The 24,368-nt window shown below is 50.0% G+C and overlaps 1 protein-coding gene across 1 annotated transcript; it reads right to left on the bottom strand.

Moving 5' to 3' along the window:
* Positions 1-567: 567 nt before the first annotated feature.
* ECSCR (endothelial cell surface expressed chemotaxis and apoptosis regulator) lies at positions 568-23,048 on the bottom strand. The gene is made up of 11 exons (XM_074603813.1): positions 22,875-23,048; positions 11,775-11,816; positions 11,187-11,237; positions 8,288-8,401; positions 7,757-7,804; positions 5,819-5,866; positions 5,171-5,269; positions 3,811-3,909; positions 3,185-3,221; positions 1,735-1,834; positions 568-1,197 (listed from the first exon to the last, which is right to left on the bottom strand). The coding sequence occupies exons 1-11, from the start codon at positions 22,930-22,932 to the stop codon at positions 1,189-1,191; spliced, it is 705 nt and encodes a 234-aa protein (XP_074459914.1). The 5' UTR covers positions 22,933-23,048; the 3' UTR covers positions 568-1,188.
* Positions 23,049-24,368: the final 1,320 nt, after the last annotated feature.

Here is a 24,368-nt window from a genome sequence, read left to right as displayed (position 1 = left end):
CCTGTTCTCTTGACACCCACCCCTTAGATATTGATAAGTATGGATAAGTATTGACATCTCCATCATCCTTTGTCACTCGGCTTATAAGGATCTATTTTGCTGTAGGCGGTAGAAGTGGCTGGCAGCTGGGGCTGAGCTGGCTCGGGTTGTGAACCAGCTGGCTCCTAACATGAGCTGATGCACCGTGGAGTCTAACAGAGGACTGTTCTCCTTATTGTGGCCACTCAAGGGTGCACTGGTGGCTCTTGGTGCTGCCGTAAGGTGGGTGCTCTGTCTGGACTGGGAGGGGCATCTGCTTTTCTGGTCTATTGGAAAGCTCTGGCAAAGCGGTGGTACAGAAGATGGATACTCTGCCAGAAAAACTGGGCTGCCGCACTTCCGAAGCTAAAGTAGCTCAGCATTTTTCTTGTGGCCACTCCTTTTTTGCACTCAGATAAAACCCTGTCTATGCAGAGACCTTGTTCTTTACACTTGAGTCTTCTGTGAGCGTGTTGGACCTGTGGGAAGATAGCCGTCTGCCTGCCTGAAGCTCAGTTATTAATAATGAAGTATTTACGATGGCAATTTGCATTTCAGCAGCACCTTTAATTCATGGATCTCCAAATGCTTTACAGACGTTGATTAACATAGCCTCACAACAACCCTGTGAGGTAGGTGGATATGGTCATCCCCACCGCTGCGGGGACAATGAGGACACCGAGGATAAGGGACTTGGAGCAATGGTGCTGGGATTTGACCTAGCACTTGGCCATTTGCGTCCCATGAGGCCGTCAGCTTCAGACCGTGCTCTTCTAATGCAGGGGTTTGACTCAGTGTGGCGCTGTACTGATTAACGAGCCTGTACGTGGCTCGCGCAGACTATAAAGGCCATTAATCCAAGGCAGCAGTTTATTAGCGAAGTAGATGGTTCCTCGGTGCTTCTTGCTGCTGGAATAATCTGAGGCTTTGAAGGCATATAAAAAATAGAGTTAGATATCAACCATTGAGCATGGCAGGCTGTAACTGGAGAAAGCCCTTAGGCCCCAGGCGAGGAAGCTATGTGGGATGCTACTGTAAATGTATTGATCAGAAAGGACGTAATAATTTATATATAAAGTCCACCCTCGCTCTTCCCCAAGGTTGAAAAAAAGAACCTAGGTAGTCACTGCTGATTGTCACGAGTCAGCTTCAAGCTCCGGGTCCTTGGCTTCATAGCACCTGCAAAAGGAAGAAAACATGGTGCATCAGCAGCAGCCTCTTTGGGCTGGCAGAAGAAGTTAAGCAACTAACTTCAACCAGTCCCAGTGCTAGTTTAGCTTTAAAACAGCTTAAAATGATGTGAAGTACTGGTGTGGGAGGGATCTGAGAGTACTGATGGGAATGTGCTCCGATATCACCTACGGAGCAGGGGTGTGGTGAACTTGGACTAGAGGGGAGACCTCGACTTCACAAAGGTTGGCTTATTGACCTCTTCGTTTAGTGACAAACCACTCCAGCTCTGCTGGCTGGCCCTGGCTGATGGCACCTGTATACATGAGGTAGACGTGATGCCTTGAGCTCAGGCAGGTTTGATAAACCTGAGATGGGCATCCAAACTTTTCACCAGGCTCACAGGAACCAGTTTGGACCTCTGGGAGTTTGATGGCAGCTGGTTTTTATTATCTTTCTGAAGGAATAAGGATCAAAGGCATGCTCTTATCCAGCAAGATAAGTAATCCCCAGCTAACTCTAAAAGGTGAGGCTTAAAAGGGAAACCTTTTCTGATGGTGGGTAAATCATGCTGTTGTTCATGTTGATGTTCTTCATGGAGATCAGAGTGATGCTGTTATCCTTCTGGCTTGTGCCTGCTGAGCAGCTGTCAAGAAGAGAAGGCCGTATTAACTACTCTGGAAAAGGAGATAAGGGAGTTTCTTTGCACACAACTGGAGGCTAACAGGCAGGGCTGCCAGCTGGCTGGGACCAGGGATGACCAGCCCTTGGAGCTGCTGTCCTGGTTCAGGCCCATCCTTAGTGCCCATGCCCGGTCTCAACACAGGTTGGGAGGTCTCTGGGGAAAGGAGAAGTGCATTTAAATGGTTTGCCCGACAGGAATCACCGTTGTCACCTGCATTGCTATTGTGGGCAGAACCAAGGAGCAGTTTGGATCTCGTTCCCAGTGACTGAATTACCTTCTAGCCCTGCAGAACTGGGACAAAAGGAAACATTACCGTGTCCCTCTGTCCTATGCCCATCAGTTTATTTGTCGTACGAAAGGAGCCCTGGATATTTTTACATCCCATGCCGCTGCTCGTGTATTGCCAGCGCCGCTCTAAAGAGTGAGAGTTACCAGTGTTAGGAAGGTGGAATTCCCCTTTCTCCCTACCCTGAGGGCTGGGATATGCATTTAGTGCCAATGGAGACTGGATGACTTTGGGGATTAGGGTGCCTCGGGGCACAGTGCTCTGCTCTGACATGTCCTGCCTTGGTGGCTGGAGATCACTCAGATCACGATCACTAAGGGTTTTTGTGAACCATTCACGGTGATGCAAATTTGGCACCTAAATACTTAGGGACTTTGCTCCCTGTGTCCTTTCCCTCTTTCCAAACTGGGGTTTATTACTTTGGTAGGAAACTGTCAGATGGAAAAATAGGAGCAACGTGTTTTGGTCCCTTCCGGCTCTTGTTTTATGCTGCTTTCCCACGTGCAGCCTCTCTTCTTGGGTAGCAGTGATGGACCATGGGCTTCAGATGGACCATCTAGATGGAATGCATCCAGATGCATTCAGATGGACCTTGGTGCTTCTCTTCTGAAGGTCTCTGGATTGGGGCCCCCTTATCCTGCTCTTGCTAGATAACAGTAGTAGGTATTACGGGAGATATTTTTGGGCACCTGATCTCACCTCACTGAGGCTGCTTTGAGATCCAGAAACCTCAAGTCTGTATCTAGGCAAAGAAAGACAAGCAAACTGCTTTTGGAAGGTGGTGCGTCTTCACAGATGTCACTGCAGCGTTGAAACGAGGCCCCTAAATATTGAACTTCAACCTTTGCCTCCATCAGGCAGAGGATGAGGTGCTATCAGTGCTCATTTTGTTTGTTTACCTGTCTCAAATGTGTCTTGAAATGCTTCCTTCCACCTGAAATAACCAAAGCAGCCTCTTTTCCTTGCTAAAATTAGTTCTGGAATAAGCAATTTCAATAGGATGTGAATAGCGTGAGCAGCCTTACCTCTCCGATACCATGGAGGTCCCTGGCTTCTGTTTGTCTGCAGGGAGAAAGGCAGTTGGTGATGTAGAGGTGAGAAAACATCACAGCCAAGCAATAAGTCAGCTATATTCAGAATTGCGTTGTACAGGGTTACAAATGAAATCCAAACGAGATTAGAGACACCGCGAGGGATACTCGAGAGCTGATGAGAGAAAATTCTTCAACTAGTGTGACGTAGGGGCAGGACTGGATGCTTTGCTGTCTCTAGTCACGAACATCCTTCGGTCTTTTGGCAGGTACCGGCTTGCTGTAGAGCAGCCTTGCCCTCTAGCGGGCACTGTCTAGCGGGAAATGGGATTCCTGAGGAAGAGGAGTGTCGAAGTCCATGACTTTTGCTGGAAGAGCTGCCCAGCTCTGGAAATCTGCACATTTAACTTTGGAGTGTTTCCTTGTGTGGGAGGGTCTGGGCTGGGGCTCTAAAGAGGTGGTCACACTACATTCCTAACTGCGGAATCTGCGCTCCAGCTTGGCTTCCAAACCTCCCCACCGCGTAAGCTCTTTAAAAGCATCTTTTAGGAATTGCTAAATCCACGTGGAAGTGGATGACTTTTTCATTAGGGAAAGACAGATTGCCCCAAGGAAAATACCTTCTGAGTCCTTTGAGCGGTTACACTTGAACCTCAGGCTGACCACGCTGACCAGAATGATCACGACCACTATCAGGATAACTATGAAGCTGATGACACCTGGGGATGGAGGAAAGAACTGTCTGTGATTGATATAACATCGTGCCTGTCCTCGGCTTCTGGGGTAGCGGAGAGACTTTGACTGTCATCAAAACTTGGTTAGGAAATCAATATTTTCATTAAAATGAGCATAATAGTCAGAGAAGTAAGAAGTCACTGGAGCGAATGGCTTATCTTCCTGAGTTTTAGCCTCTGAGGGCTTCTAATGAATAAATACTTAATTGGTAAGTCAGCGCCAGGAGGGCAGAAGTCAGCTGATTACACTGGGGATTGACTGAAGTCAATATGTCCCTACTACAGTTGGTAAATCTTATCCTAAAGGTGTATAAACTCAGATAAATACGTAATATAACAGGGAGAGACAAGCTAAAGACTGTGAATGATGTTCTCTGTCTCATAAACCAGTGGCTGAGTGTGGATTTGATTCTGACATCTGGCATCAATAAATCAAATTATTCTTTGCAGGGGAGCCTTGTCCTGTAAGACTGCTTCAGGATTTCTCCTGGCTTCCCATGGAGGATATAAGGAAACGATACTTACAGAATTAACACTTGACTTTTAAAAATGCTTCTGAAGTAACACTTTTTCCTATAACGTGATAGAAATGAGCAAATTGGGTTTTTTTGCTTGTCTTCACGGAGAAGGGGGCCAGTATAGCCCAAGGCAGAGTGTGTCTCAAATCTGCCCCGTGCCTATCTTCAAATCTATTGCCAGGTTAAGGTACGGCATCTCTTGCTCCATCCTTCCGCAGTCTGATGGATGCGGAGGACTTGGCTGCTTGCTGCCAAGCAGGGTGAGCTCTTCAGGGGAAGGCAGTAAGGCAGGGTGGGAATGAAGTCCCAACAGGTTTGCAGGGAAAAAAAAAAGCCTGTCTAATCTTCCAGGCGGGTAGTGTATTTATTCTAGACATTATCAGCGAAACAGAGGCATAGCACAGGATCATTTGTGCCCAGGTCTTGTCCTAACATGGAGCTGGGGCAAACACTGGTGCTGGGAACGAGATCCCAAGCTCAGACATAGCTGTGATGGACTTCCAAATTGTCCGTCCCTTGTGTACTGGGCATGGCTGGGAGTATTTCTAGGTGCTTTATTGCCTGCTGGTGACAAGTCTTTTTCTCAAGGGTTTTTCCTCGATCCTGAAAACTCCAGGATCAGGCATGCTGAAGAAGAAAACTGTGGAGCCATCTCCAGGGAAGTGCCTTTGAAGCTGGGTGTCCAAAATAGACCCCCCCTCCTCTCCCCAGGTTGCACAAGACCTTACCAAAAGCTGCCACCGTCAGCGGTGATTTATCATCTGTCGGAGTGGGCGCAGGCAAATAGCCAGAGGACTCCAGCGTTGGGGTGGCTGGTTTTGAGGTGCCTATAAGAGGGGAAAAAGGTAGCTTTTATATAAAAGTCTTTCTTCCGAGGTTGGGAGGATGATTTCTAGCAATGCTAGAGGACCTAACTCGCACTCACCAGCCCCATCAACGTTAACAGCAAAGTGTCCAAGACCTATGTGTGAATCAGATTGCCTTGGCGTGACCCCTTTTATTGACAATCTGAGAACACCCACAGGGTTTTCTGCAGGGACCTAGTGAGGAAGCTGAGCGGGGCAGGTGAAGGACTGATCAGGCAGCAGGGGGGGGCTTGTCCTGCCTCCCACAGCCTTTTGCCATAATGGCACCTTCCCTGCTGTGACTCACAACCTCCGTTCCCAGGCTCAACAGATTGCCCCAAAGTGCTGCTTCTGTGGAGCTTTAGAGGCTTTTCAAGGGCTAGATAGCATGGCCAGCATCCCTCGCGTATTTGTTAGCCCTTCACAACGCTGCCTTGAAGATAGCAGTGTGATGGCCTTGCTGTTGGCTGTGAAAAGGGCTATAAAATACCTAGTGGTAATCATCTCTCTGAGAGAGAAAGGAGAAAGCACCTGGAGCTGCTGATGTTGTGGTACTCTCGCTTCTCCTGGGCTCTTGACCTGCACAGAGAAATGCAGAATGTGAGTCTTGTCCTTGAGTGGCATCTAATAACCAAAAGAATTAATGGGCGTGCTGGAGGGGAGAAGGGATTCCCAGTAATGCTGGTCATATCTGGGAAAACATGGAACTCATACTTGGGCTAAAACCTTCCCACTAAACACACTTTAATACTATTTTCCATGTCCAAATAGAAGCTCAGGGAACCAAAATTCATATACCCTTGTATAAACTCTGCAGTCTCAGATGCAGTTTTTTGGGCAGATACAACAATTGGATACTGGAGGAGTGAACCGGGAAGGTTATAGATTTGCTATTGCCCATGAACATCGAGACTTTAGAAAGAAGCTGCTTAGGGGAAGAAATTCTGCAGATTATGGGTGTGGATTGACTGGTCAGCTTGTCCTTGGAATTAGTGGATATGCTGTCTTGGGTTAGCTAGAAGTAATTACGCAAGTGTGAGTTGGGCTAACTTGTACACCATATGCAGTCTAGCTGTGGCAGCGCAGAGGTTTGTTCGAGCGAGGACTCCAGTTCTCAGTGGGATGAACTGGCTTGTACGAAGCTCTTGGGTTTGTGACAGCTGCTGCCAATGCCTGTGCAAGCAAATTTAACGCTGGCCTGCGTGTTTCATTTGTACAGAGAAAAAACCCTTTGTTGCCCCCCTGGGTGTGTGTTGAACCACCAGATTATTTGCTTTGACCTTAATGAAGAGCTACAGACCCTGTCAGGAGGCTAAAAAATGATACTTTAGAGCTTCTGCAGATCATCTGCAGGTTGAGTAGGATCTTTCCTCCTCTCCCATCCCCACCTTCCCAACAGCAGCATTGGCCAAAAGCACGTGCTGCCTGGAGGAGGGTGAAACAGCTCCTGGCACTCTGCGGTGGACCGCAGGGCGTGCAGCTGAAACTGGGGTTCCTGTCTTGCGGAAAACATCACTGTTTCAGAATGTAATTTTGCCAAAAGCCAGAAGAAAAAAGGGTAATGTATGAAATAACACATCTGACTGGTTCAGAAGCGGATAACCACACGTAGCAGAAGAGTCTGGAGAAGCAGGGACTACTGCTGTGTGATTTTTTCCAGCAGTCATCATCAAACCCTTTGTTTCGTTCTGAAATTGTCCTTCTAGCCACAGGCGGCAGGCAGAAGCCGTGGTTTGCTGAGCCTGGCACAGATACCCCGTCCCTCGGCGATGTTGGGTCTCACACAACAGGAAACCTGGCTTTTGGAAGCATCAGCAACATTTCTATAGCCAAAGATATATGGAGTTTTTCAGATATAAAGCAGGGTTATAATTAATAGCGATCTGCTCTGATGCAAAGGGCTGTTGGCTTCGCTGGGCACAGGCATGCTGGTTGGACATCTGTGCAGGCAGAGCTGACCACGGGTTTTTAACCTTGCCTGCATTAGAGAAGATATGAGAGGTGCTGGGAGAGGCAGAGCAGTTTCTCTTGACCCTTGCAGATTTTTGAGGCTGAGTCTTTAATGGGGAATCAGCTCGGTTGTCAGATTTTCAGTCTTCCCACCCGCTTGGATTCTGCCCTCATTCTGAGAAAACTCTTACTGAATTCTCTAATTTTTACTTACAAGCTGGGCTTAGCAAACTGTCAAAAGCAAAATGATTTTTTTTTTTTAAAGGATGTTAAAAGGGCTCCCTTTTCCCATGCATCGATCAGTCTTTCAACTGTTCAGGTTCATCCCAGGCAGAGGATAAGTGCATTTGGTCTTGTGTTTTATCACTGCTTGTAGGGATACCAGACGTGATTTTTGAGTGTTACTCATGGCTTAACCCCAAGATAAAGACTTAGATAACCCGCACCATGTGAACCAAGTAAGCTAATTGCCATGAAATTATCTTAAACTTATTCTTACTCTATTAAAGGATAAAATACCTTGAGGTGACGAAGCTGCTGTGCTTCTGCTTCCACTAGACTTTTCATCTGGGTAAAGAAAACATGGGAAAGGACAATTAACTCTTGAAGCTGCTCCTAATGGTGCTATGGAGAGCTGTTGGGTTTCCATGGGGTAAAAAACTTTGTTTGGGTGAGGCTTCCCCTCCAAACAAACGTCAAGATGTGCAGCTAGCAAGCTGTGCAGTCCATGTAGAGAGAGTACGTGAGGGCTGAGCTTGGGAGATGTCAGCTGGGGAGGCTGGGGTGCCCGTAGCTCCTCCACAAAACATCATCTGGTGAAGCGCCACCTGGGTTTTCTCTGCAGCTGCCACAACCGGTTCATGGTTGTGTCCAGCCCTGTGCTTTTGGGGAGCTGCGATGAGCTGCTCTTTTAGCAAAAACTCAATGAGATCCAAAACTCGCTCCTGCTGAATAAGTAGCGTGGTGTGGACCAGCCCAGTCTTTCTGATGCCCCCAGTTTTGCTTGGATAAGGTCCTACCCGAGCAATAATTTGAGTTTTCTATACTTACCTCGCATGGTCAACGCTAGCGGCGTTGTAGCAAGGGAAGAGGATTTGGCTGTAGTACTTTGACCCAGAGTGATGAGATTCAAGTGGGTTGGTGTCGTTGATTCTGCTGCAGGCTCTGTAGAGGAAGCGTAGCATTACTTCAATGGGCAGAGAAGAACCTAATGAGGTTCAACAAAAGCAAGTGCAAGATCCTCCACCTGGGGAGGAAGAATGCTAAGCACCAGTATAGGTTAGGGGTGGACCTGCTGGGAAGTATTTCTGAGGAGAAGGATCTGGGGGTCCTGGTAGACAGTAAATTATCCATGAGCCAATGATGTGCCCTTGTTGCCAAAAAGGCCAATGGAATCCTGGGCTGCACAGGGAAGAGTGTGGCCAGTAGGTCGAAGGAGGTCATTCTCCCCCTCTACTCTGCACTGCTGAGGCCACAACTGGAATACTGCATCCAGTTTTGGGCTCCCCAGTTCAAGAGGGACAGGGAACTACTGGAGCAGGTCCAGCATAGGGCAACTAAGATGATTGAGGGACTGGAGCATCTCCCTCATGAGGAAAGGCTGAAAGAGCTGGGACTCTTTAGCCTGGAGAAGAGAAGGCTGAGGGGAGACCTTTTTATGGCATATAAGTATCTAAAGGGTGGGTTGAAGGAGGATGGTGCCAGACTCTTTTCATTGGTTCCCAGTGACAGGACGAGGGGCAACGGGCACAAGTTAGACCATAGGAAGTTCCATTCAAATACACGGAAAAACTTCTTTACAGTGAGGGTGACAGAGCACTGGAACAGGCTGCCCAGAGAGGGTGTGGAGTCCCCTTCTCTGGAGATTTTCAAGACCCGCCTGGACGCAGTCCTGAGGGATGTGCTTTAGGCAATCCTGCTCTAGCAGGGGAGTTGGACTAGATGATCTCTAGAGGTCCCTTCCAACTCTGAAGTTTCTGTGATTCTGTGATTCTGTGATTCTGTGATTCAAGGAGCTCTGCTCACCACCAGCTCTGCCCAGAGACAGCTTGGAGGAGGGCATGGCTATTGCAAAGGGTCCTCACACTCCTTGGGAGTCATGGATAATTGGCTAGGGAAAGCACAGGCATGAGTAGACAAGGAAATAGCCTTCGTCCTGCTCAGAGTCAGGGAGCTCTTGTACTTCAGCATTAGCTTTTGCTTTTTTAAGTGTACGGAGGTGCTGAGTCGGCAGAGCTCAGGAGGCACATGGAGAAAGTCTGCTTTTTGCCACCGCTTTTTTCCTGCTTTAAAAATGAAAGTATTTTTACCACTGGACGCTGTCACTGGCCAGAGCTGCCTGGCACCTACGTGTTTATTTGCTTGCTATCTGAAATGCTAACTTTTACGTTTCATTTCACCGAGAGCCTCTAAGCACAACGAATTCAGTTCATGCAGTCGTCTGGGGGCTCTGTCATCTTCCTCAACCTGCTGCTCAAAGCTGCACGGCAAGAACATGATCCGGAGCAAGATGGGGGGGTAAAAAGCTTTCAATACGCCCTCTGTAAGGAAGAGTGCCTCACCAGTTTGGAATTTATAGCCAAGTTCCTCGTCTAGACTTCTCTTGGCTTCGCAATAAAAAGGAGAAAAGAGTGAAAATGATTTTAAGGTTGTGTGGGTTTTTTTTTTTACCTTTTATCCAAATGCTCCACCAAAATATTTGAATTTAGAAATAAATTTCTTTTTTTTTTCCATAAGGCATGGAAGCAGAATCTGAGATCTTTTTGAGATCATTTTTCCTTTATGTTTTTGGGGTCCCTTTGGAAGGGTAGCTATGCTTAGGGAGATATTTTTTCCCCAAACTTAGCAGGAAGAGATTTGTCTCCAGAGATCCAGGTGGGCTGCCAGATGTCGATCTGGAGGTGGAGAGATCTCTTCTTGTGTGTTTGGTTTTGGTGTATTTTTCAGACTGAAACACATAACTCTCTGCTAACACCTCCCAGGGCTTCTGTGCGACCACGTACGCGTGGTGGTGTCCCGAAGCTGGTTTCAGCAGGAGGGGAGAACAGAAAAAAGAGAATAACGTAAGGGGATTCCTCAGAGGTTCGTATCCCTTTTAAATATTTTTCTGTCCTTATGAGTGATTGCTGTTACCGTGAAGGTAGGTAAGAAAGCAAAACCCCCAAGAAGAATAACTGAATTAGAGCTAAGGCAGTGTTCATCCCTGTGCTGACACTTTGTACAGTTTAGGACAAGCTTCTTCATGCTTCCCGTTTTCCTCTTGGAGAAATGGGGAACATGTTGCATGGGAAGTGCTGAGGGTGTGCAAAGCACTGGAAGTTTTTAATTAAAAAAAAAAAAAAGGGGGTCAGGTTTGTCAAGAGAGCAGTATTGAACTGTAATGCTTGGAATCTGTTAGAACAATGACTTCGTTGCTGTTCCTTCCTCCAGGACACTCGGAGCCAGGGCCAGTGCTGGCGTGCGAGGCACCGTGCGTGCTCATACTGCGGTCTGAGCACGGGGAGCGGCTACGCAGAGCAGGTGATGCCAGGTGGGATGATGAAGAAACATGGACACCACCCAGCCTGGCTCCTTGCCCGGGCAGTCGCATCCTTTGTGCGCACAAGGGGTTTTCCCTATTCAATTTTGCAATTTTTCCCTGTTCTTACTCTCGCCTGTGCCTTGATCTGGGGTGAGCTGGCTGGATCAGAAGCCCTTACGCCACAAATTTCCTTCTTCCCCATTGTTCTCATCTAATCTGCTGCTGTACAGCCCCATTTATGGCTGGATGACCCAGCTGGACTGAAGGCCAGACCAGTTACAAGCCAGGATGCCCTGAACTGCACTTTTAGGTCTTTAGATGATGGTTTAGTGGTGTTTTTTGTCAGTGTTAGGTTGATGGTTGGACTCGATGATCTTAAAAGTCCCTTCCAACCTAGGCAATTCTATGATTCTATTCTATGAGCGTTACCTGAGGTATGGTTCTTCACTTCAGGGCTGTGTGTTGTTGACCGGGATTGATCTGTAACACAAGCAGAGAGACATGGAGATGACATCTCCTACACATGCTCCTTGTTGGTGGGATCCCCCCAGGGAGGGTTGAAGGATGGGCTGGAAAGGGACCGTTATAGCCAATAAGAGATGAAAGGGTGACGGGGGCAAGAGACGCTAAGGAGGGAGTTTGTCACTGGTGTGGCTGTAGGGACCTGTGGGCAAAGGGACCTTGGCTCTGAAGATCCGTGGAGGAGAGCATGTGAACTGCTCGGAAACATCTGGGGGAAATGGGGAGCAGAGATGAGACAGGATCCCTCTCCTTTCACTAGGCTTCCTGGAATTGCTGTCTTTCAGGCAAAAAGGGGAGCCCCTGGAGACCTGGGGGTGAATGATGGCAGGTGGGGCAGGCAGATGTGGGCAACACGGGGTCCTGGGAGAAGGTGCTTCAGCGGGTGGCAGTTCTGAATCTGGTTCCCATTTGTGCCCTCTCCATTTGCATCCCCGCATGGGCATATGCATCCACATCCCAATAGGCATCCAAAGCAGATCACAACCCAGGAGATACCTGTCACAGCGTGGACGGAGGAGTTTGTGGAGGCTGTAGTACCTGAAAAGAAAGAAGAAGAGTATTAGCGGTGCTAATCTGTGACTGTCACTAAGGCATTGGTGTTCTTGCCGGTTGTCTGGTTTGGCTTTTCCTCACCTGCTGTAGGAATGGCTTTGAAATACATGACTTCCCCAAAGAAGCAGTAGCAAACACTTGAGTGCAAAAGTATCGGGTTCTGAGTAAATTAGTACTGGAGTTTATTCGTCCAGGATAAATGCCTTCCTCTGCAGATGGAACCCAACCCTTCAGGGAACCATCTTCCTCTGCTACAGGGAAAATGCAAGGCCGTAGAAATCCGCGGGGTCGTTCCCTCCCTGTGAGCTGTTTGCCCCCAGCTCAATCTGGGCCGAGAAAGGCTGTTTGACATACTCTGGAGCTGTTTAAAGAGTTAAAACACATATTTGAACGCTTTATTCCCTTGAGACCTTAATGAGTGGATGGATGAGGTTTGTAAAGGCTTCCAGGACCCGATGGGACTGTTTTTCCTTCCTTTCTCCTACCTCTGATCCTCTGTCCTGTGTATTTGTGTCCTGGGAAGCTGGCTGAAGGCTTGTGGCCGTGTGACCGTGGACGCAGCAAGGGGGCTGCAGCCCTGGGACTGACTGGGAGCTGCCTTCCCCGGTGGTGGTGGGTAGACCTGTAGGTCCATGCAAGGCTTTGCTCTCCCAGGACTGTAAGTGTTGCACCGAGTCCCTCCTTTCTCAACTGAAAGCTGGTTTTGTTTGGGTTTTTTTTGGGTTTTATTGTGGATTTATGACAAAGCATCCCTACACCAATCCCCCATCTTGCCTACTCTCAGGATCCCTGGTGTTTTTCTTAAAGGCCCAGCTCTCCTGGATTCCTATGGTTAGATGAGACGCCAACTGAAAATGCTGACATTTAAAATGAGAAAAAGAAACGTCCAGTTCCCATACTTGGGGACAAGAACTGGAAAATGTAAATGCACTTTAAAAGCAGCTCAAATCAAACCCAAGTGATTTAACTTTGAAAAGATGACTGACTTTGAGTACGCTATTTTTGAAATGCACATCCTAATTGGTATTTTTAAATGCTTATTACCGGTGATCCTGGTGCTGCCTGTAGTTAAGATTCATGAAAGAAGCTACATTACAGTTACAGAAACCATCTGAATCTGATCCCACCGGTGATTTGTCTCACTAGAGTCCCAGGAGAGCTACAAGTTTTGGACAAAAAGATACTGCAGGAAGGGTTGAATCCTTCCAGCTCGCTGTCGCCGTAGTGCCCGTAGCCCCATTGCGGCGGTGGTCAGCCGTGCGGTGCAGTGCCTTTGTGCACCTGGTGGGGTGGCAGGAGGGGACACCCAGCAAAGCAGTGCCAACCGTGGCAGAGCAGGGCTTGTGTGCCCCTTTCCAGCCCAAATCTATCCTCCCTGTACACGAGAGTCATCTCACCTGCTGCTCTGCATCTCTTGTGAGCCAGCCTGCAAGAGAGCTCGGCTCCTGCCTCGCTTTCTCTCCAAAGAATCACAGAATGGTTTGGGTTGGAAGGGACCTTAAAGATCATCTTGTTCCAGTGAAGAAGACCAGGCACTTCTAAAACCCTCTTGCTCTGACCTGTTTCAGATGTCTACCTCATTTCAGATTTCAGATTTCTACCTTACTCCAGCTGGGTCTGGAGGAGCCGCAGCCTGCAACATCCCATTTCTTACCAGCGGCCATAGAGGCGATGTAGGCGATGAACTTCGTGGCAGGTACCTACGCTGTAGGTGTCTGAAAGAGGTCGGATGAGTGCCCTGACAGTGGTGTGCATCTGGAACGAGATCTTTAGTGTCCAGGGTGATGTGAGTTACCGGGGCTTGGCTCAGAGCCCACTCCTCAGGACTGGCTGGGAGTAGCAAGCTCCTAATTGATCTCATTTTTTTTCTCATGTAATGGTGTTGGAGCCATAATTGTTTTTTTGTCTGAGGCTTTATGACAATGATCCCAGCCAAACAGGAACCAAAACAGTGCGTAAATCACGGTGAATGCACAATAAAACTCTTTCCAGATAGGATTTGGCTGTGAAAATCAGACCTGACTTTTCAGATCTTTTCCCTGCTTTTCTCTTCTTAACGTACTGGGTGGCAGGCTGGCAAAACTCTCATGTTTAGTCCATGAAAGAGGAGACATGATCAAACCTTCAATTACACAGAGAGGAAGGGACTAATTTGTTTTCTAAATCCATTGGGAACGGGACCAGAAAACAAGGGCTTTTAACTGCAGCAAGGAAAAGGGAGGCTGGGCAATAGGAAACTGCCTTAACACAAGGACAGTGAGTTGTTAGGAGTGATTGTGTAGGAGAATTACGGGATATCCTTCTCCGCAGGTTTTGAAGAGCAGGTTAAATGAGCATCAGTCTGGTAAAATAGAGAGGATTATGGACAGATGTGACGTCACTTACTAAATAAACTAATGTAATGGAAAAAAAGTTATTTTGGGCACACGGTTGCCCTTCTTTAAGAGGTAGAGAAGCTTTTTTGGGGGGAAGGGGAATGTCCCCCTTTGCAGCCCTGTCTCCTGGGGCGCTGTGGGGCACTGCCTGCCCCCGGGGCACAGCCGACTCCACGGAGAACGTGCGGCGACTCGGGCAGTTTCCATTGATTCCAAGAGTTTGCCAAGTTTTTCCTTTGTCGCTGGGCTTCCTCTCCTTTAACAGCTTTGCAACACAATTTCTAGATGCTGTGGTACTCTGTATACATTCAGCACAAAAAATAATGTGCCGAGATCATCACAGGGGCCAACATCCTCTAGCAGCTGCCAAACTCAAGCAGCTCCTCTTTCTCCAAATTTCCCTTGCAGAAGCCGTTGTGTTGTTCCTCCGTGGGGAGAAGTAGCTGCTTGTAACACATTTTCTTTCTTAAATTATCACAGGCGCTCGTTAGTGTACATGGCACGTGAAAGCGTCAAGAGTCGCTACAGAAAGGGCTATTGTCTACACTTAGTCTTTGCCAAAGGACAAAGGGAATAGAGGTGCTGAGCTGGCCGTTTATTCTGGCATTTTCAGTGCAGCTGAGCGGCAACCTGAGCGCTTGAACAGAGCCTTGAGGAAGCTGAGGACAAGGGAGATGATGTTGCCCTGTAGTGCCACCCCTGGTGGGACCACCCCTTGGGCTGTCTCCAGCATCCCTGGCGCTAGGGCAAGAGGAGGAGGGTCGCTCTCAACGCTTTCTTCCACCACAGCTTTGCTGAAGGTCACACCACGGCACTGGCTCATGGGGAGTTCTCCGTTTGCAAAATTAAACCTTGGGGTTATTGTAAAGAAGATGAATAAGCAGGTTTTTTTCCAGTGCCTGGAATTCACCTGGCCGAGTAGATGCTCGCCCTGGTCTAACGCGTTTGATCTTTGCCGTGGAGAAGTGGCCAGTCTTGCTGCGAAGAGGCCAAGGGATGGAGATCCCCTTTCGGCACTTTGCTCTGGAATAAATGGCCCTGGCTTCTCTAAACACAACCGTGCGTTATTTCAAAGCGGAGCAGGTCTGGCTCTGACTTCTGGCCGCTGCTGCTTGTTATGCCTTCCCTGCCAACTCAAATAATCAAAAGCCCTGTTACATTAGGTGTTTTCTTTTGGCGAAGGTGCTTTAGCATCCTGGTTGAATTCCACCAGAGGGAGACGGACGTGGTCAAAGTGGGAAGAGACCCAAGTCACGCCATGGAGCCGGGCAGCAGGATGGGTACGAACAAAGAAGAGCCACGCGTCCCGGCTCCCTGCGGACATTCCTGGGGGACTCTCATGCAAACGGTGCTGGAAACCGTTTCCTCCTGGTGCCGCTGCCAGCGCAGCCCTGCTCCCCTCTGCAGAGCGCCCGGGCTATATAAACAGCTAATGATAATAGTTAGGACGCAGCCAGCACAGCTGTAATTGCAATAAACATCAAAGCCGCTCAAATGACTCGCCATTGAGCGTAAGCACTGCCGCGATATTTGTTGCATGTTTGGGGGCAAGTGATTCATAGCTGGATTGTGCGGTTCTAGGTGGAGACGGGGAGCTTGCTGGGGGATTTACGATGGGAAATATGGCTTTCTGCTCTTGCTGTGATGGGGAACTCCTCATTACCCACCGGAGCCACAGGGCTGCAGAGGAGCACGGCGGAGCTGCAGGTGCATTTCAGCCCTGACTCAGCTCTTGCTGCTTTTTGGTTAATTTTTCCAGAGGATGAACAGGGGAATTTAGGATTTCTGTTACTTGAAGTAGTTCTGTGAGGTTAGATGTGAGTGTTAGACTGAGAGCAGAGGGGTCTTTCCATGGAGCCTTCTCTTGCGGTAGCTGGGATGTTCCCGGAGCCAGCAGCTCACCCTGCTCACCCCTCAGCACAAAAAGAGAATGACGTAAACCAAAAGAAAGATTAATTTTAGGTATTTCTGCCTTGGTGTTATTTTTAGCACTCGTAGACATTTAAAGCGTGGTTTCTCCAGATGCTGACCAAAGACAGGCACTGACATTTAAAAAACCCCCAATCTTTACATTGGAGCCTCCACAGAGCAGCACTGCTGTAGCTGAGACCTGGAACAGCTGATGGAGACACCTCGGCAGGGTTTGGATGAGGCTCAAGAAGAGCTCGTGTTGTCCAGCCTGTATTCACAGAGGGACGGAGTCACAGGGGAGGATCGCTGGCACCAGCATGAAGGCACAGGGACTGGTCCTGTCCGCTCAGAACTGGTGATGGAGAGGGACCGTCTATCCCCAATGACGCGTAACCCTGGACTTCTCCTCCCCTGGGGGGAGAAGTGGCAGTGCACGCTTGCAGCCCAGAAAGCCAACTGCATCCTGGGCTGCATCAAAAGAAGCATGGCCAGCAGGTTGAGGGAGGTGATTCTACCTCTCTACTCTGCTCTGGTGAGACCCCACCTGGAGTGCTGTGTCCAGCTTTGGAGTCCTCAGCACAAGAAGGACATGGACCTGTTGGAACTGGGCCAGAGGAGGCCCCGGAGATGCTGGGAGGGCTGGAGCCCCTCTGCTGGGAGGACAGGCTGAGAGAGCTGGGGGGGTTCAGCCTGGAGAAGAGAAGGCTCCAGGGAGACCTTGGAGCCCCTTCCAGTCCCTGAAAGGGGCTCCAGGAAAGCTGGGCAGGGACTCTGGATCAGGGAGGGGAGCCATGGGACGAGGGGGAAGGGGTTTAAACTGGAAGAGGGGAGATTTAGATGAGATCTGAGGCAGAAATTGTTTGCTGTGAGGGTGGTGAGCCCCTGGCCCAGGTTGCCCAGAGAAGCTGTGGCTGCCCCGTCCCTGGAGGGGTTCAAGGCCAGGTTGGACGGGGCTTGGAGCAACCTGGTCTGGTGGGAGGTGTCCCTGCCCAGGGCAGGGGGTGGCACTGGCTGGGCTTTAAGGTCCCTTCCAACCCAAACCATTCTATGATTCTATGATTCTATGTCCTACCTGTCCCCAGGTGGCAGGGAGCTGCAGAGCCCATGTGGCATTGTCCAGCCTCGCTGATGTACCAACCTCAGCATCACCCTCTGCTTGCCGGTTGCGTAAAACAAACGCTTTCAGAAAAGAGATCTAGCCACCTAAAATTAGACTTTTCAGTTCATATCTTGGCCCTTCCGTTAAAATGACAAAAATATGCCGACCGTTTCATGCAAGTGCAGCTGTTTCCTGGGCGAAGCGCAGCAGCTGCCGAAGCAACGGAGAGCAACAACACACAATTCTTAGGACTTTCACGCGGAAGAAAAAACGGCTGTATTAAGAAACTTGGAAAGGAGAGAGCTCTGCAAAAGCCTGGGCCCTATTTTATTAAGTGCCTAAGAAAGGTTGCCTCTGCCTTGAGGGTCTCACAGCAGAAGAGGTAAGGTGGAAATTGCGGTGGAGAGAAAGGAAAAGCGTTGTTACGCAGGCTGGATAACTGACAGCCTAAATCAGGTCCCACATCCACAGAGGTACTTAAGCATCTAATTCCCAAATGACAACGGGGGGGGGGTTGGCAGCTCGCTGCCAAGTGGTTCTGAATTGTAATGACTTGGCCAAAGTGTTACGGAAAATTTAGAGAGGCAGGAATTAAACCCGGATCTCGTCAGCAATTAAAAAGAACCTTAGCCTTCCTCTGCCCCTCCTCAAGGGCTGCGCCCGGCTCTGGGCATCCCTTGAGCATCACGCTCTGTGCTTCTCTCTGGTGAGCAGTGCTGGAAGCAGACCATAGCGGAAGAGAATTAAAAACCACTTGAATGTAAGAAAACAAGCCGTGAGACAAACAATGCGGGGAAACCGCGTGCACGGAGCGGGCTCTGCCACATCGCCCTGCGTGCTGAGGGCTTGGTATCTCCACCGAACGTGGTTGCTCTTGGAAGAGCAAAGCAGCGTGGCTTTTCTCCTGCCTGCACTGCCACTGTTCCGAGGTGTCTGGGGAGTAAACATCACTCTGCTGCGCTGCCACCCTCCCAGCCACTTACTGGTTCCAGTTTCCTCCGTCACCTGCTTGTTTTAGAGCTCTGTGTTTGCTCCTGGTCTCCGTAGCGCTGGTGATGTGGGTCTTGCCCTTCCCCTGGCTATGCTGCTCCTGGGATTTGACCATGGGTCTGGGAGTTTGGAGGAGGAAATCGCTCCATGCCCAGTTCAAAGGAAAGATGGGGAGACCAGTTATCCAGGTTTGATGGGAGACGGAGCCCAACGTGGGCTTTTTGCCTACCCACAGATTTTTTTTAAACAATATTCATAGAATCACAGAATGGTTTGGGGTGGAAAGGACTTTAAAGAACATCTCTTTCCAACCCCCTGCCCTGGGCAGGGACACCTCCCACCAGCCCAGGTTGCTCCAAGCCCCATCCAACCTGGTCTTGAACCCCTCCAGGGATGGGGCAGCCACAGCTTCTCTGGGCAACCTGGGCCAGGGTCTAATATTATTCATCAGCAGGTCTCAAAGCACTTTACAGAGGAGAGGGGTGGTGTTAGCTCTGCTTTGTTTTCTGCAGATGAAGAAACTGAGGCACGGAGGAAGCATCCCGAGTTGCAGGCTAGTTTGGCAGTGCTACTTTTACACCTTGATGAGGCTCCCAGCCAAGGTCCTGCTCTTGTCCAGGCCACCTCGCAGGTGGTCCTCATTAATTGGTATGATTTTCTTCCAAATGTTGTGTGCTCCAGCTGCTGTATTTGCTTTAAGGCTGCACCTCCAGACAGGTGTCCACAAAGCCTGGGACAGCACAGGCGTTACCATGTCCTGCAGCATCACAACCAACCTGGTGGGTCGGCCATTGGTCCCTACCAGGCACATCTCGCTTCCACCGAGTTCATGGGGGCTCCTTGCTACCGTTTCCAAGTTTATTCACAAATTTATTAGTCTTTACAGTTATTCCAAGATTCCCCAGGTTTATTTGGGCGTTGCTGGTAGCAGCCGGGCTGTGCGGTGTTCATGAACCACCATGCAGAAACGTGATCTGCTGGGATCGGTTCAGCTCCCACCTTGTGATTGAGGTGTGTGAGGAGCTGGTGAAACAGGAGTTTCTCATAATTCCTTTCTTTCCACTTTCTTTGCTTAAGTCTCCTGGCTTGCGCCCCGGGGAAGCGGCTGAAGGACACCCCTGCCTGGATGCGGTCGGTTCCGCGTGTCGGTGCTGGGGAGGCACCGTGCGGCTGCTGCCTTGGAGTGTCGGAGAAGCAGCAGCTAAAGACCAGGTAAAGCATCTTGGCCTGACGAGCTTCGTCTGAGTCCAGATTTTAGGTGAGTGACCCCCTATCAGCTAGGCTTTATTCACAGATTTCAAAGCACTTTATGGAAGAGGTAAATTTTATTATCCCTATTTCATATCCGGGGACAGCGAGGCACGGGAGCATTCTGTGGCTGTGATAAGTGGCAGACGCAAAGCCCAGCGGTCCTGTGTCCCCATCTGGTGCATCGTCAGCTGGGACATGCTTCTCCCTGATTTCTAATTGCACTAATTGCAGTGCGATTCCAAGATTTTGAGCAACTCCAGAGTCACTTCTAGCTAGTGTCTGAGAGGACCTTATTGAATCACGTGTCTGGAGCTGCTCGCCCAGAGCTGTGCTGCCCTCGGGACCATGTTGGGTCTGCAGTTGTGCCTGCCGATGGTGGGAAAGGTAGGGGAGACCCACCTCGGGTCCCCTCCCTTGCCCAAAACTGGTGATGGCTGTCCCCAGTGGCTGTTCCCAGTGGCAGAAGGGTTTGCCTGGGGTGCTCCGGAGGGTGGACCGACATGCTCCACATCTCTGTGGACCCCTTTTCCACATTGCTGCAACAAACAGCTCCACTTGAGCTTTCTTTGCCTCCTCTTCACGTGGGGTGGCCAGCCCAAGCTTTATCTTTACTCCTGTACTATGATGTCCCTGTCCCATCACTGTGTCCTGGATCCCTCGATCTCAGGGAACTGGGTCCCAAGCCAGTGGTTTCTCACCAGAAAGGGGTTAGAAGATTCTTCCTAACCTGTGAAACCCAACTGCTTGTAAGGCAGTGCCATTTAACTGCATCCCTGGTGTTTCATCAGGTTTGTAGGAAGTTTCATCAGGTACTGGCACTAGGGGCAAAGTCTCCTTGAAACTTTTATATCTGCAAATGCTGCTGCTGCCAGAGTTACTAGAGGGGACTTTGCTCCTTTCTGCTGTGCTGGGATGATTCAGCTGAAAGGTAAAACCAGCCCCCCCCAGCTCATAAGTCTACAAAAAAGACTGAATGGGAGGTTCCTCCTGGTTGTGGTGGTTGGGTCATGCTGAGTGGGCTCCTTTGGGCAGTGGAGTAATGAGACCTTCTCACCAAGGCTTGGCAGCGGTGCCTTTTGCTGGTGCTATGCAAGACACAGATCTCCCTTTTCCAGCCTCGGGCATAAGCCCATGCCTTGGCTTTCCCAGCAGGAACATTCCCGGTGTTGGCTTACCAGTACCGTCACCTTCAAGGACACCTGTTGTTGACTCACCTATTGTAAATGGGACATAATTCCTGGAAACCGTCTCTGGCCACTTCGGTCAGATTTGCAGAGTCATCTGCGGGGTTTCGTGTTACTAGAAGGGAGCAGTTTGTTTTGTGAACAAACATTTCTGCTCACCACCTCCTGCTTTCTCTTCCTTCTTCACCAGGTGAGGGTTGACCTGGCGTCTCCTTTGGCCTAGGATGCACTGGATGTCCCAGTTTAAGGATGCAGGTACCGGGTCTGGAAGGTCTCCTGGTAGCTCAATGTCTGTCCTCTCGCTGCACCCCATGTTTGTGATCATATCAAAAACATATAGTGACATATTTATAAGTTTTCAATGCTTCTCGTGGCATTATCCGTCCACTGGCTGTGGCGCAGATAAGGAGGGCCGTGGATGGAGTGACAGTGGGAAAACCCTGCTGGGTTCTCATCAGCTTCGAGAAGGAATTTTTCAGTGGAAATGTTTTGTCTGGAAAATGCCCGCCCATTGTAATGGAAACGGTTCATAGGAAGAGGTCTGTTTGGACAAAATTTCTGTTAAGTGTTTCTGGGGGAGGAAAAACAGGTTGGAAATGTTCCAAACCTTCCCACTCTGGTGGTTTCAAAATAACAGTATTTGAACCTCCCTTTAGAAAAAAAACGGAGAGAGCTTAGAAATTTAAATTAAAAAATAATAAATTCATTAATAAATTAATGAACTTGCACAAAGTAAAAAAAACAAAAAACAAAAAACAACAAAACAACCTATGTGGGAACAGGCAGGTATTAGTTTCCAGCCAAAGAAAATTCTGTCTCTCCTGCAAGGTTATTTCCACCTCCGCAGGTGCCGGGAGATGTCTGAGCGTTTCTGTCTTGGGCAGAAGCTTTTCCTCAGCCAAGTTTTATACCACTTTAGTGACTTTCCTATAAAAAGTTTACTGAGAGCGGTCCCGGCCCCGTGATTTTAAGCAGGCTGCAGGGGATAAATACGACGCGCTCGGGACCAAAGGACGGAGCGTGGCATCCCTTCCATCTGCTGCCGGGTCCCTCCCGGAGATGACTCCCAGGGGCTGGATCTGGGTGTGCAGCCGAGCCAGGGAAGGTGCCATGCAGCCGAGCCAGGGAAGGTGCCATGCAGCCCCCGTGGCATTCGTACCCCGTGCGAACCACAGCAAGTAGTTTTAAGGGGAAAACCAGCGTTCTGGCCAGGCGTTAAGGAGCATCGCCCTATGGCCAAGGGTCTCAAAGCCCCTTGCCTGACACCAGGCACAATTCGCCCCTCTGCTGAAGCCAGCAGGATCGCCGCTAACAAAGAGAGAACTTTTCCAATCCATCTTCTCTTACTTCCCAGAATTACACGGCTACCAACTGAGCTGGTTTCTATATTCTCCGCCTTTTAAAAATCCTGTTATTACCAGCCCAGTGGCTCTGACCCACGGGCAACTTCTGTATTTCAACGACAAACGCTTTGGATTGGAGACACGTTATTTTTAGGTGGTTGTCTATTAGAAGCGGCGGTGATGTTGCAGTCTATATTCCTTTGACGGCTTTTCGGCTCCTCACTCCTACGGCTGTCAGCAACCCAAGAGGTGCCCGACCAAGCAGGAAAAAACAACCTGTCACCCTTCAGAGCAGGAGTCTGGTCCCTTCAGCCCACACCGATGTGGGAAAGAGGAGTTAAAGCAGAATTATCACAAAGGAGCAGAACGGCTACAATAGGGACAAGAATCATTTAGGTTGGAAAAGACCTTTAAAACGATAGAGTCCAGCTGTAAACCTAACACTGCCAAGTCCACCACTAAACCACGTCCCTCAGCATGTTCTGCACGAGTCTTGCCCATGCTCTTTGTATTTATAGCGACGAGAGGAAAAGATTAAAACCAGCCAAAGAAAAAAATACCTCTGAGGAAAATAATGTCCTGTCCACTTAAATGTTCTACCTTTACGCTTATTTGACAAAAGTCACTACAAACTGCCTCAGCACCGCAGCCCTCACCACAAACACTCCTTTTGTTAACGAGGAAACAAGTTCTTTTATTCCAGCGCCATCAAATAAACCCTGTAAACCTGGTACGGCTGCATTTTTTCCCGCAACGTGACTCCTGCCACCCCTGATTTTAAAGGCTGAGCTTTCCCATGGCAGCTACTGGACGTTTGAACCCCCTGGTACCCCAAATCCCCTGCCTTGGTGCTGCTTCTCCCTCCCCGGGGTGCGAGCGGAGCATCTCACCTCGGAACAGCACGCAGCCGCAGAGCCAGAGGAGCGGATGGATGGACGGAGCCAGCATCTTCTCGGTGGCTTGTGGCTCTGCAGCCCCGCGGAGGCTCTGGCCATCCCGGGAGGGGACGAGAGGGCGAGGAGCGATTTGCCTGCCCGGGCTGACTCTCGCAGAGCTTCCTGTTAAAGAATAGAAGGAAACGGGCTGAATCCACTGGGGAACTGTGTTTTTTAGCCCATTATGGTCGGAGAGGATGTGAGACATCACTTACCGACGGCAAAGGAAACCTCGCCATCAGTTTGTTGGGGGGATTCGGCTCTCACAGAGGAGGGGGAGCGGTGGCACGGTGGACCTGCCTTGCTTTGGGCCTTTTTTTTGGGCTTCTTTATGGCGCGTGGGTTTTTTGGGGAGATGCTACGTTTGTGATGAAGGTGTGCACCCCAGGTCCAATCCCCACAGCATCAATCCTGAGGGCGGCAGGCGGCGTTGGTCCTTCCTGGGCGAGGAGCTGCTGGAGGAGCCCGTCCTCCCCTCCCACCTGAGAGGGGGTTTCTTAACACCTCCGGGAGGGATGTGGAAATATTTCCTCCTCCTGGGGCCGGGGTAACCCAGCAGCTGGTGCTGCCCTGTCCCCCACGCCTCCCTGTGCAGCTCCAGAGAGGGCACCGGGACGTGCTGGCTTTGGCACACTGTTTTTCAGGGGGCAGCAGCATCCTTCCCCGCAGGACATGCAGCCCACGGCAGGCTTTCACTCACCCCAACCCCGGTTCCTTGACAAGGGCAGGAACTGGAAAAATGGGCCAGTTCTGCCCCCAGTCCAGCCCAAAGGGTTCGGGGTGGCCGGTTTCTTGGCCCCGACCTTGTGACGCACTTGTCTGTGCACATCCTGTCCGTCTGTCTGTCCCTTGCTGGCATCTTTTGAACTTAGGAGGTAACAAGTTGCCCTGTGTTGGATGCGACTGGATGTTTGTGGAGGGAAAGGAAGGGTCTTAGCATCCCCACGTGGGAAAGGCTCCTGTGGCCTCCCATCTCGGAGGGTTCGAGATGCAAATTCATGGGATTGTGGCATTGTCACCCCCTCTGGGAGCCTGGCCTGATCCGCGTGCCAGACACGGTAACACCGTGCTGGGGTGGTGTGAACCTGCAGGAGCTCAACCGGGACCCCAGAGGAAAGCTTGCGGTCCAGCCCAGCCTCTCGTCACAGCCCCGTCCCCGTGTCCTGGCTCGGCTGAGGGCGGCGGAGCTGCTCCTTCCCTGCATGGAGCGTGTCTTACACCCCCGGCAAGATCCTTGCTTTCCACGGCCAGGAGGCAGCAGCAGGAACAGAGGGAGTGATGTCCCGGGCGCTGCGCAGCTCCTTACGTTTTGGTGGGTCTCCTCAAACACCTCTGAAACCCCGAGGAAACCGTCAGGCCGAAAGCTGCCCCCACCAACCAGCAGCCCCTTCAGCTTTACAAAACCTCGGTGAGCAGCAGCCTCCCCCCCCCGTTTTTCCTCTCCCTTGC

This window comes from Larus michahellis, chromosome 11, assembly GCF_964199755.1.
Source record: "Larus michahellis chromosome 11, bLarMic1.1, whole genome shotgun sequence".
Lineage (NCBI taxonomy): Eukaryota > Metazoa > Chordata > Aves > Charadriiformes > Laridae > Larus > Larus michahellis.
The sequence above is the reverse complement of the archived record's forward strand: the minus strand, read 5'-3'. Positions and strand labels throughout refer to the sequence as shown.

Coding starts and splice junctions, on each gene's coding strand:
- ECSCR (XM_074603813.1), bottom strand. CDS start 22,932: ATGCTGGCTCCGTCCATCCATCCGCTCCTCTGGCTCTGCGGCTGCGTG. Junction 11,238..11,774: donor CTCCGTCCACGCTGTGACAG/GTATCTCCTGGG, acceptor CTTGTGTTACAG/ATCAATCCCGGTCAACAACA. Junction 3,910..5,170: donor GCTGACGGTGGCAGCTTTTG/GTAAGGTCTTGT, acceptor CTCCATCCCCAG/GTGTCATCAGCTTCATAGTT.